The sequence below is a fragment of the Clavelina lepadiformis genome, chromosome 5 (assembly GCF_947623445.1).
Source record: "Clavelina lepadiformis chromosome 5, kaClaLepa1.1, whole genome shotgun sequence".
In the NCBI taxonomy this organism is placed as follows: Eukaryota; Metazoa; Chordata; class Ascidiacea; order Aplousobranchia; family Clavelinidae; genus Clavelina; species Clavelina lepadiformis.
The window spans coordinates 378640-390144 of NC_135244.1; the positions used below are offsets into that span (position 1 = coordinate 378640).

The 11505-nt window shown below is 37.5% G+C and overlaps 3 protein-coding genes across 4 annotated transcripts; 1 reads left to right on the top strand and 2 right to left on the bottom strand.

Moving 5' to 3' along the window:
* The first annotated feature begins 744 nt into the window (after nucleotides 1-744).
* On the top strand, nucleotides 745-7790 carry LOC143460038 (uncharacterized). Of its 2 annotated transcripts, none has more exons than XM_076957394.1 (6): nucleotides 745-1102; nucleotides 4529-4641; nucleotides 5060-5162; nucleotides 5442-5501; nucleotides 5738-5857; nucleotides 5923-7790. In XM_076957394.1, exons 1-6 carry the CDS (start codon nucleotides 770-772, stop codon nucleotides 6466-6468), a joined length of 1275 nt encoding a protein of 424 aa, XP_076813509.1. In that variant the 5' UTR covers nucleotides 745-769; the 3' UTR covers nucleotides 6469-7790. The 2 variants fall into 2 exon arrangements, with proteins under 2 accessions (XP_076813509.1, XP_076813510.1); XM_076957395.1 differs by having other exon boundaries at nucleotides 5741-5857.
* On the bottom strand, nucleotides 7619-11405 carry LOC143460040 (sentrin-specific protease 8-like). The gene is made up of 6 exons (XM_076957397.1): nucleotides 10665-11405; nucleotides 9381-9469; nucleotides 9159-9264; nucleotides 8977-9092; nucleotides 8396-8443; nucleotides 7619-8254 (listed from the first exon to the last, which is right to left on the bottom strand). Exons 1-6 carry the CDS (start codon nucleotides 10772-10774, stop codon nucleotides 8085-8087), a joined length of 639 nt encoding a protein of 212 aa, XP_076813512.1. The 5' UTR covers nucleotides 10775-11405; the 3' UTR covers nucleotides 7619-8084.
* Nucleotides 9573-10619, bottom strand: LOC143460039 (dephospho-CoA kinase domain-containing protein-like). Its single transcript, XM_076957396.1, has one exon. It carries the CDS (start codon nucleotides 10343-10345, stop codon nucleotides 9662-9664), a length of 684 nt encoding a protein of 227 aa, XP_076813511.1. The 5' UTR covers nucleotides 10346-10619; the 3' UTR covers nucleotides 9573-9661.
* Nucleotides 11406-11505: the final 100 nt, after the last annotated feature.

Sequence of the window (11505 nt, forward strand, 5' to 3'; positions counted from 1 at the left end):
GACGTAATAAACGTAGCTGATACGTCTTGACTCAATAATGCAATTGAAATGACTTAACTTGACTTAAACTGTTTGTGAGTTGTGTCAGGTCGATTCATAGAAATACACTAATAGTCAATTCGTTATGGTTTTTGTGTAAAGTTGATTCATATGAAAACAGAAATACCAAATTAGCTACGTAACTATTTGTATGATGAAATTTTTTCCAAAACATTTGCGATTCAGGTCCTTCTTGCAGTGAGAGTCTTGCTACACTATTAAACCGTACAACCAAGATTTTTAACGGTCAACTTTTCTTTTAGCGTCTATTTCACTGGCGGCCGGTTAACAAATTTGGTAAAAGCTCAAGAGACAATAGATTATGTTAATTGAAAAGCAAATGAATATGTGTTCGTGATAAAATTTGTGAATATTTGGTTATTTATTCGCTGGGAGTAAAAGCTGCTTACCTTGACTGCCGCAAACGATCAAGGCAAGCTCGTGGGTGGTCGCACACGTCAACTGGCCCATCCTGTCAGTGCTTCCCCTAATAATGCTTTGAACTACGAGATACCGCTAGTATTTGATCATGTGCAACGGCTAAACACAACCATGTAAAAGCTAAGCTAAGTTTTTGTATTAGAAGATAAGTCCTAAGCATTATATTTCTCAAAATCAAGTGCATCGGTTTCCATGTAATCTAATAAACTCTTTTAGGTTATTTAAATGGTTTCTTATGCGTTTTTTTTTTTTTTTGAACAATAGGCTTGAGATAGTGAAATGGGCAGTAATGACGTCTGAATTAAACGGGTCACGCATTGTGGGTTTGTCTTCGGTCAAAGATGCTCCAAATCGACGAGACTCAACGACAAGCTGCGATGACATGAGTGGAGTGAGCGATGTTGAAAGCAAATTGCATCCACAATCAGTCGAGCCGTGTCACAATCTCGCCTTCAACACGATCAGATATAACCCGGCGATCGTGGGAAACCAGCTGACCAACAGCGCGCCAATCCATTTTGCTGTTCCTCAATCTTCCACGTTTCCTGGATTTCCGCGGCTCCCGCCTCCAGCTAAAGTAGATGAAGGAGAAGTTCATCTTCCTCTTCACAGCACGAGACTGGTGAGTCTTCATGAATTAACCACAAACACATTATTTTATAGAGCGGTGCATAAGCCGCTGTTAAATTATCTAAATCAAATTTATTTTTTAATATACAAGCTTGTTGGCTTTTAATTTAGGGCAGTGCCATGGTGTTGGACGTACATTTGTAAATATTTCAGGATAGTAAGAACTGGTATTTGCTGTCACTGTTGGATATTGCTTCAATACAAGCCCATCACATAAAAATGGTTATAGACTGTTTTTAAAAAATATATGAACCAAAATGTATCGTTGTCGTACTCAGAGAAGTAAAATTATCTGACTGAATAAGAAATCGATTTGTTCTGACTTGTCAACTTTTTGTAAAACTTTTGCGTTATATCTTGAGAACAACTTTGAACTGTTTAGCAAACAATTGTTATGCCCAATAACACGAAGTACATTTTCAGTTTAATTACTTTTATTTATGGTGTTGGACGTACATGTCCAATCTTTAAGCTGTTGACTGTCAATATCTTCCCTGACTTGATGTAAATCTCTCACATATCTTTTATATCAAATGAATAAAAAGCAAACACTAGATATGATTAAAACACTTTCAAACAATTGAACAGGTTTAACGTTTCAATAATATTTTTCGAAACGGAATTACCTACGATGTCCAGTGACAGCTGGTACAGAAATTCTTCGAAAAATATTTGACTGGTATTTGACTTTGATATTATTAAATTATTTAGGATTTAAGTGACTTCTCCAGGAAATCTGCCGTGTTTACTTCGACCAATAATAATAATCCAATGCCAAGTTCGTTTGCTCCAGTTTTAATCTTACTCAACTTTTTTTTTGCTCACTTGAATTTTTGTTAGAGACATAATTTTCCTGAAATGTAAAGACGCCACAGATTGTCCAGTGGCACCTGGTACTTGGTATATCACTGACTTCAACAAACGTTTCATTCTTTGCTTCGAACAAAGTGTGTTTTATGCGTCTTTTGCGCTGTAGTTGTAGCAGACCGATGGACTTCCAATACTGGCTTCTTTTTGGCAGTAATATACCATGATGAGAAGCCCCTTTTAACAGCTATCTCATAATAATGATCCCTTATGTGGTTTTTGGCCACATAATCGAATGTGAAAGTTGTCTGACCCTTAATAAGTTCTATAAAAGTTCTATGAAAAATATTACGAATAGAAAAATTTAGGCTTCCATCAGCATCGTTTCGTCTCCATGGAATCAATTATATTCTAAAGTTTCATCAATCATCAATTAAATTGATAAGTTGTAGAAGTTCCATAAATCTGATAAAAACAGATTAAGCATCATCACCAAACCTGAGACACATGACCGCAACAAATTTGCAATATACTGTTTAATGTAAAATATTAACTTGTTGTTCAAAGTAAGTTTTCATCTTTCAAATTCCCAAAAAAATGCTTTGCTTATGTCCAGAAACAAATAATAATATTGAAACTAAACAACCTTAAACATGCAGAGCTGAAAAATATATTTATCCTTACTACGAGGTTAAAATTATTTAAGAACTAAAAATATTTATTTACGCATTTCTTGTGGCCGAAATTTCTGTCAGGAAAGACGAGGTGTTTATAAAAGTTTGACGTTCTGCTAATATCTTAGTTAAGGTTTCAAAACTGGTTTTCTTAAAACTTAGTTTTTAGACTTAAAGTACTTTAGTTTCAATGCTGTGGTATGTTTGTTTATTTTGTAATTTGTTCTCTGTGAAATATGTCGATGATTGCCTTCCAGAGAAATCTTAACGTTTATTTATTGAAGATTAATTTTTATTAAATGAGGCGGCCATGTTGATTTTTGGGCACTTCTCTTCGTGACTCAAATATTGGAAATAATGAATCTGAATTGAGCTATTTTGGAAATAGGCAGAAATAGGCCAACCCCTGACGAGAACTTTAAATAAATTTAATTTTTGTCCGTTTGAAGTAAGCTGTCTTTGTCTTTGATGGAGCAAGCTTGAAATGATGAAATTTGATTTGTAGCTTTTGGTATAATTTTAGATGGTTTGCTTGGAAGTAGATATTTCAAATACCTATGTTTTTAATTTTTATTAGAAATAAATTTCAAAATCACATTTTGTGGTGTTTAGACGATTTGTTGTCTGATATTTTTGGCATAATGTTTGTGCTACGCGACCAAAACCTAATTGAAAATTATCGCAAGATCTTGACAGCCTCGGGCATATCGCCATGATATGACAAGATTTATAATGTTTATGTTAAATTAGTCGTGTGGTTTGGGCACAAAATCTTTTCTTTAATTCTCACCTATTGGTGATTATTTATCTCAAATATTTTCTCACTAAAGTCAAAACACAGATTTATACAAATAAAGCCTCAAAAGTCTTTTTCCTGCTTTTGTTAAATATGCAGTTATTTGTAGCTGATTGTAGCATACTGCAGTGAAATGCAGTTATTTGTGGCATACTGGCAATGTTGCAATATGATAACTGATGTTGTTTGTTTGTTTGTTGATAATTATGATAATGTTGTTATTGGCAATGTTGTTGCAATAAGATAACTTTTACTGCAATTCAAAATGCAACTGTCCCACCTCACTCCGATTTTTTTTCTTTTCTGCCAAAATCAAATCTCTTATATTAACAGGATTGTGACTCAGCCAAATGTAATTAATTTAAGCGACCATGCTGCTGAATAAACTGTTAAACCATCACCCATTTTCACTTCAAGTGCACGCGACTACAACAATAAAAGCGAGTAATGCAATTAAAGGATTGTTTTTCTTTGATTTAGTAAAAGCAAGGTAAACAAGATCGATGAATGCGATTTACAATTAGTTTGACGTGAAAACTTCCCTAGTATCGCGATAACTTTATAACCATTCATAAATCGTATTCGTATACAAACAGTGCACATATGTACGAATATTGCTAATTTTCTATTATTCATCAAATATGTTCGTGTTGGTAGAAGCACGCCCCCTAGTGTGATCTATTTTATGTTTCTTGAAATATTTTCTGACTTAAGCTAAAACGATCATCCACTTTTAAATAAAGTCCCGAAAGGCATTTTTTCTGCTTTTGTCAGGGACAAGTGCATGTAAAATTATTTCTTTATATGTGGTAGTATATATAACAACACATTGCGCCGCTCTCACATTGGGGGAGGTCCCCAATATATAATTAACCCTCGCCCCCAGGTTTTCATTTTCTTTCCAACAATCGATGCCGATGTCAGCAATTATCTGAGTCGCTGCTGATATAAATATAAAGTAAAAAACTCATGGCAACCCTGAGCATTGCAATTAGTTTATTGCATCATAATGTGCATTGTCGTCATAAACATCATCGTTATCAACGATGCAGGGATGAGCTCATCCCCATCTCATCTTCACTCCTAAGATGGGCAGCATCAGATGTTAATATGATGTTTATTGATTGATGTTTCATCGCAGATGCTTCCGAGATCGAGCACTTCAAGCAGAAGAAGTCGTCATTTTGTTCCCAACGAGCACAAGGATGAATATTACTGGCAGAAGAGGAAGAAAAACAACGAAGCGGCGAGAAAGTAAAATTTTTAATACAGACAGTTCTGCTCTATTCACGGAGTTTGTTCTCAACTTCCACAAATTTTTCACAAATTCAAAGTTTATTGAATTTGTGAGGCGTTACATAGCGCGCATGAGGTATTTTGTTATAACACGCAATTTTATTAAATGTTTTGCTTAAAAAGGTCATTTACACTGTAAATATTTATCGTGACCAGCCTGTTAAAAGATCAAATTTATCAAAGAAATGCAACATTTCTTCCCAATATAATCGATGAAAATTTTTGACTTCCTGATTTATCATCGGTATGTGATGGTCGGACACTTTCGAATAGATTTCTATGTCGGTCACATTCTTCGATTTAATTTACCACTGTTTGTGCAATCGTGAGCAAAATCTTCTGCAGTAACCATGGTAACAAAATGAATACATTCCAGGTCGCGAGAGAAACGCCGGACAATTGACTCGGTTTTGGAGGATAAGGTTTTACAGCTGTCGCAGGAGAACAAATATCTCCGCAACGAACTCTACAATATGAAGGTGCTCTCAATTTTGCAACTTTTTACTCATTTAATTGAGTGCATGTCGTCATTGCTGTGCTTTCGTATCTTTCAACACTTGATACATTTCAACAGACTTTGATAGTTCTTATGAAATGTCTTTCATAAATTTTGAATAATTTTTTCACAAAACAGTTTTTATGTTAGGAGGAAAAAATACAAAAGTGTTTTATGGTTCAATAATATTTTAGTTTGATGTCTATTGCTGATTTGTCGAGAGAAAATGGAAGGCATTGGTTTAAATTGTTTGTATCTGTAGGTGAAGTACGGCGAGATTGATCCTACTGCTGAAGATTTCATCAACAACAATAAACATCCGGTAAGATTCAATCTCACTCACAGTAGCGCCATTCTCTTTTGCTTCAAACTTTCTGGGCCGAGCTAAATATCTGAAAATGTCAATTTCCCAACTTTAAGTGAATGACTTTGAGTAGTTTAACGGCTTGTCTAGCTGTGATTGAAGGAGCCCACATCTTGCAGTGCTTCCATTTGCAGTTTATCGATTGACTTATAATCCCACGCATCCAAGACAACGCTTTTCATTGTTTTTAATAGAAGTTTTCTTCCTCCACATCAAGCCCCAACCACGAAATGGTCGATTGCGAACACGCTGTCAATTTACAGCTGGCTACCTCTCAACGGGAACCAACCAATCCAGTTGTCGTCAATAATGAGGTTAATCTTGTTACAATGTCAGGAAGACTGCTTCAGCATGGATGCTGAACCTTTGTTCTTTGCAGGTTCCCATCAGCCCCATCACCAGCTTCCACAGCGATATCTGTCTGCGAGGGAAAGCTGCACAAGCTGTTGCCGTGGTTTCGCCGACGCTGAACACGAGTCACCCGCCACAGCAGGTTAATCTATTGTTGGGCAAATTGCATGGCAGCTGTGATGACTCGGCGGTATCGGCCAACGTCGTCTTCTCCAGGCTCGCCACCGGCACTCTTGTACTTTCCCCGGTTGATTTGTCCATCGGAAGCCGTTCATTGAAGGAAGCAGCTCCTCCTGCGTCGACTAGTTCGTTGCCTGAGTCTGCGGCGAAAAAAGAAGAAGAGGGGGATTACCCCAATGAGATGAAAGCATTCGAAGCGGCCAACACGCTTGTCACTCTCTGCAAGGGAGCTGAGGACCTGAAGCGAGATGTGATGAAGGAGGAAGATGAGGAGAGTAAGGAGCAAAGTGGAAATTGGAAGCCCAGGTTCAGAGAAATCAACTCGTTGTTTAACGGAGACAAGTCCGCTCTGCCCCATAAGCTGAGGTTCAAATCCTCCAAATCGGAACAATAGACATGCTATGAGATTTATGAACCTTTGCTGTATTGCAGTTTTGTTGAGAGCAGGTCCACAGTGTGCCTCTCTCCCCTTGTTTTTATCACCCTAGTTACATGAATATGTTCAGAAGTTACATGAGAGTTCCCCAAGTACATGTTATTGCAATATTTTTATTACCTTGTAGACTTATATGGTGCTTGTGCCACATCTTCTAATGTTAACTCTGCTACGAGGGCGGCATCTTTCATATTTTGCCTTGCAGCAAATTTTTTGTGGTCGTGTTTCTGATTTGAACATAACTACTGCAATCTTGTTCCAAGTCACAAGTTACATCGTTTCATAGCGAGTTCTGTCGTCTCTGACTTCTTCGCTCGGCTGCTGCTATTTCACCAGGAAACGATCGCACTTTCGAAGCTATTTTGCAAGGCTTAAACCTCAATCAGCTAAAATCAACTTTTTGCAAACCTATTCTTATGATCTGACCACCTATTTCTAACAACAGGCTGTGTGACTTGCTGTGGTGAAATAGTCGCTTGCTAATTATTCTGTGTCCGAAACGTCTTTTTATTCTCACAGCATCTCTCTTAAAACTATTTGTGCCACGCGGTGGCTTTTTTTATTTGCTTTCGTTGTGTAATAATGCGTAGGCAGACGCGTACTGTCTATTTCCTAATAATTGTGCTTTAGAGTTCAGCTTTCTGTACATGTTCCATTGTAAGTACATGATCTTATCGCTTTTATTCTCAATGAGCGTCGTTACATGATTGCCCGGTTGCTCTTCGAGCCAAGTGCAAGGTTGTTAGGAGACGATTTCAATCTTTTGTTACAGCCACTTACGTATATTTTTCCTGCACCTTGTAAATATCCTTACTCGTTGTTTTGTTTTGCTCTCTGGCAGCTTTAAACTTGCTCAAATGTCTATTTCTGTAAATATTTCTTTCGGTTGCCAAATATTGAACGTGTGGTGTGGGACCACTTCTATTGTATCACTGACGGATTTTTTTGATTTAGTTCTGAATTTGAAGTCTTTCGTTATACTTATTGTCCGACCATAGACATCATTTTTTGTTTCTGTCGGAAAACTTTGTCATGTAATTTGCAAGAGAAATTGCTGATGTTATAATAATTCTTTTAAACATAAAATTTTGTATTTTTAACCAATTACATTGAATTATTTTGTTTCTATGTTTTACGAAGTTCCGTCATAGGCGCACGTCCCTTGCCAACCATTCCTCTGCGTGATTTGTCGTGCCTTGGTCCATGAGCACTTCTAGTTCATATTGTCGTGGATCACATGTTTTAGAATTATATGATGTAATAAATGCGGTGAGTCTGTATCATATCACTGAAAATATCAACAATGGCTATTGTAGTCACGTGGTTTATTGCCGCAGCGAAAAATAGAAATTTTTTCCTCCTATTCCGCTGGTTTTCTTTGATGCTAGTTCATGTATTCATTGAAATTCTATGGAAAGTGGATTTCCAAGTGACGAATAGTGTTCACATGTACACAAACCTGTTCCGTGCTTTACTGAGGCGTAATCTCTTCCACGGCATAGAAAGCCAGAAATTGTAAAACTTGAGCCAAAAAGACAAAAAAAATTCTAAAAATAACGAATTTTGTTAATTTTTCATGAGCTGGGAAGCGTTGAAGATCGGTTCAAAATAATCTCTTTAATATTCTTTCTCTCTCGTGATATTTGTTCACTGCTGAGAGACGTTGCTTGCCAGTGGTGGCCGCCAACCAGGGAAGCGACCAGTTGCTCTGTTATCGTTATCACATAAATTCCACAATCATGACCTAGATGAGAAAATATTTCATTGAATGAAAACCATTGTAAGTTGCATGCGGCACTTCTGCAACAACAGGGAACACATATCTAGGTTGCTTGGCATCAATTCCATGTAAATGAAAAGGAAGTCACAATGTAATAAATTATACCATTTCTCTGCTTTGGAACCGGTTTCTGCGCTACGCTGGATGACGACCCTGAAATTGAAACAACAATTGCAACAAAATCAGGATTTAACAATTGGAGACTTTTTACATCTGGCTCCAAAAAAAAGATAAAATCACCGACCACACAACCAGGGAGGAGCCGGCGATCTTGTGTTTGATATTTGGTGTTGCAGCAAACTATTTTTGACATAACATTAACAATGCCTGCTCCTATTAAGTGGTCCGGTCCAGGTGGACAGTTTCAAATTCGGGTGATACCAAATAAGTTACAAAATGTCTTCATTGGAAAATGAACACAGACAAGCCCAGTAACCGAGGGCTTCAAGTTCCAGCGGTGTGATACATGAGTTTAAATTGTGCAAAAACTTTTCTCTGTCCAAGGATAAATTTTGTTACACCTTGTACTGAGTAAACAAACATTGAGGTGACATTCCATAATCTTAGCTTGAATCTTACTGGTTAACCGTGAATGTTCTGTGATCTACACCATCGCATCCACCACACCACGAGCAATGCTGATCCTGAGAACATGCAATAACTGTCCAAATATTTAAGATGATTACCTGGAAAAACTTGACGCAGTTTCCTGGATATTAGATTTGCTTCGTAGTTGTTGGCACCTTCCATTGAATCATAGTGCTCAAATGTCATTGATGTTTTGTCATAGAACAACAGGCTCCTGCGCAAGTCCCAATTCTTAGACAAATTGTAAGGCAAAATAATAATTTGAGTAAGATGTCATTACCAGTGTTGACCACCAGGTGTCATCAAAGCGCCGTTATCATTAACAGGCAGGAAGAGAAATCTCTGATGAAGCTGAAGACTTTGTAAGATTGATCCCGCATCTTGGTCTGGAATATTTCGAATAAAGTTTCGTTATAGGGGTTGGTGCTGCCATGTTCACTTCAGATTGACACAACTGAGGTGCCAACTATCTCATAATGATCTTCCATGATGTAACTATTACCTGACGACAACTTGAGGAGTTGAACCAAATCTGGATCGAAAAACTTCACAGAATCAGAACAATTTTGAAAAAGTTCAAACTCAAAATATCTAAATTTAATAAAAAGCAACAATTAGATGAAAATAGCACAACATGATTCCACAACAGTTGTGAAATTCATAATTTCAACTGGAAAATGAAGTCAATAACAAATCGGATAACAGGAAGATTAAAAGAACACCATCACGGATCAATTCGCAGAAGAATCAAATTATCACAAAAGAAAATTTTTACAAGACTTTCTATGTCAGGTGGTGCCAGAGCAAAAATAAAACAGTTGAAAATCCGAGTACACTGAACATCAGCTCTGTTACGTTCAAACTTCTGGAATTCTCCAACATTCTATGAATATCTGCCGCTCTTTGCTTTGTTGTGTCTATGGATCCATTGTTGTCAACAACATCGGTGGCATGTTTTAATTTTTCCTTCAGCGGCATCTGACTTCTAATCCTCAGTATCGCTTCCTCCCTTGTGTAACCGCTTCTCTCCATAAGTCGAGAAAGCTGAATTGTTTCATCACAATAGACAACAATGACATGTCTGACAAACTTTAACCAGACTTTTGATTCAATGAGAAGTGGGACATCCAACACGATGTAGCGGTCTCCTCTCAAGAACCTCATTAAAATCTTCCACACCATTAACTTCCCGATTTCTCCGTGCGTCATCCTGTTGAGCTTTTTCCTCTTCTCTGCATCGTGGAAGACGATATTGGCAAGTGCGTCCCGGTTAATCGTTCCGTCAACATCTACAACACTCTCACCAAATTCCTTAACGACGGCTTTATATGCCTTCTGATTGGGCAGCAGTACTTCCCGTGCTATGACATCAGCATCAATGATTGAGCAGCCATGATGTTGTCGTAAAATGTTTGACACGGTTGACTTCCCACTTGCAATGCCCCCAGTCAGGCCGACCAAAAACATTTTCAATTTAATTTAAAGCCTGAACTTTGCGATAAAATAAAATTTAAAGCAGGTTCATGGATCTAGTACCAGTGATTATTGGTCTGCTTCTAACATTCAGTTCTAACAAATACTAGACACGGCCGGAATATAGCACCACGCTTATTGTTAAACACACGAAATAAAGCACTAATAACGTTATAACATCATCAGATCTGCACGAGAATTCCATTGGAATAAGGACTAATTATGACAATTTGTATACTCTATATTAATATGTAGCATCAAACAAAACTCAATGCTAACTCTGCCTCTCATAGACATCTGATTGCTTACTCACTGGAACATAAATCCGATAATTTTATCATTTATCCAGTTGCCGGGCTCCAATAACCTAACATCAGACTTTCGGAGCAGAGAGTCGTGATAGTTCACAATGATTTCATCCATGTCAGTTTCAGGTTCATTCTAGTAAAGTTCGTCCCAAACCACAGGGAATAACCATGAAAAACATTAATCAATTTAACAGCTTAAAAAGCAGCTTTAGCCATAGAGTGCACACAGGTTATGAATATATCAGTTCATATAATTAATTACTTAGAAAACACAGGACTGAGTTATCGGAAGTTCTCTCTGAGAAGACAAGATTTGTGACGGGTATAAATACGGTTGACAACTGTTATGAAGACTTTATCCACATTTTCGACTTTAATAGACTTCCCTTTCCAAGCTACAGTCGCCATATTGCTTTGGGTGGCAAGATTTTTTCAGTTGCTGCTAATGGAAAATTCACCTGCAACTCACTTGAGCAAAATCTTTACAATCCAATGCCGAAAACGTTGGCAATTTAAAAAGAATCAAAGTGGGTCGACAATTTGTGGGCCTATTGCAGAAGTGCACAACCAGATGACGTCACAATTTGAGTAGCTGGGGTCTAGAATTCAAACGCATCTTGTGGTTGTGCACTTTCACACTCTGGCAACAGACCCCAATTTTCATTGTTAAGTAGGCCTAGGTTACAGGCGAGCGAAAAAATCTTGCCACCCAGACAATAATTCAAAAGGTACCAATCTATAGATTTGCCTCAATATTAAATATGCCAGTGGTTAATAGTCTGCACTCCACTGCAGTGCTGTAAGCAAGTCATATTCGAGTGAAGTCGTTTGGGAAGCTGACTTGAG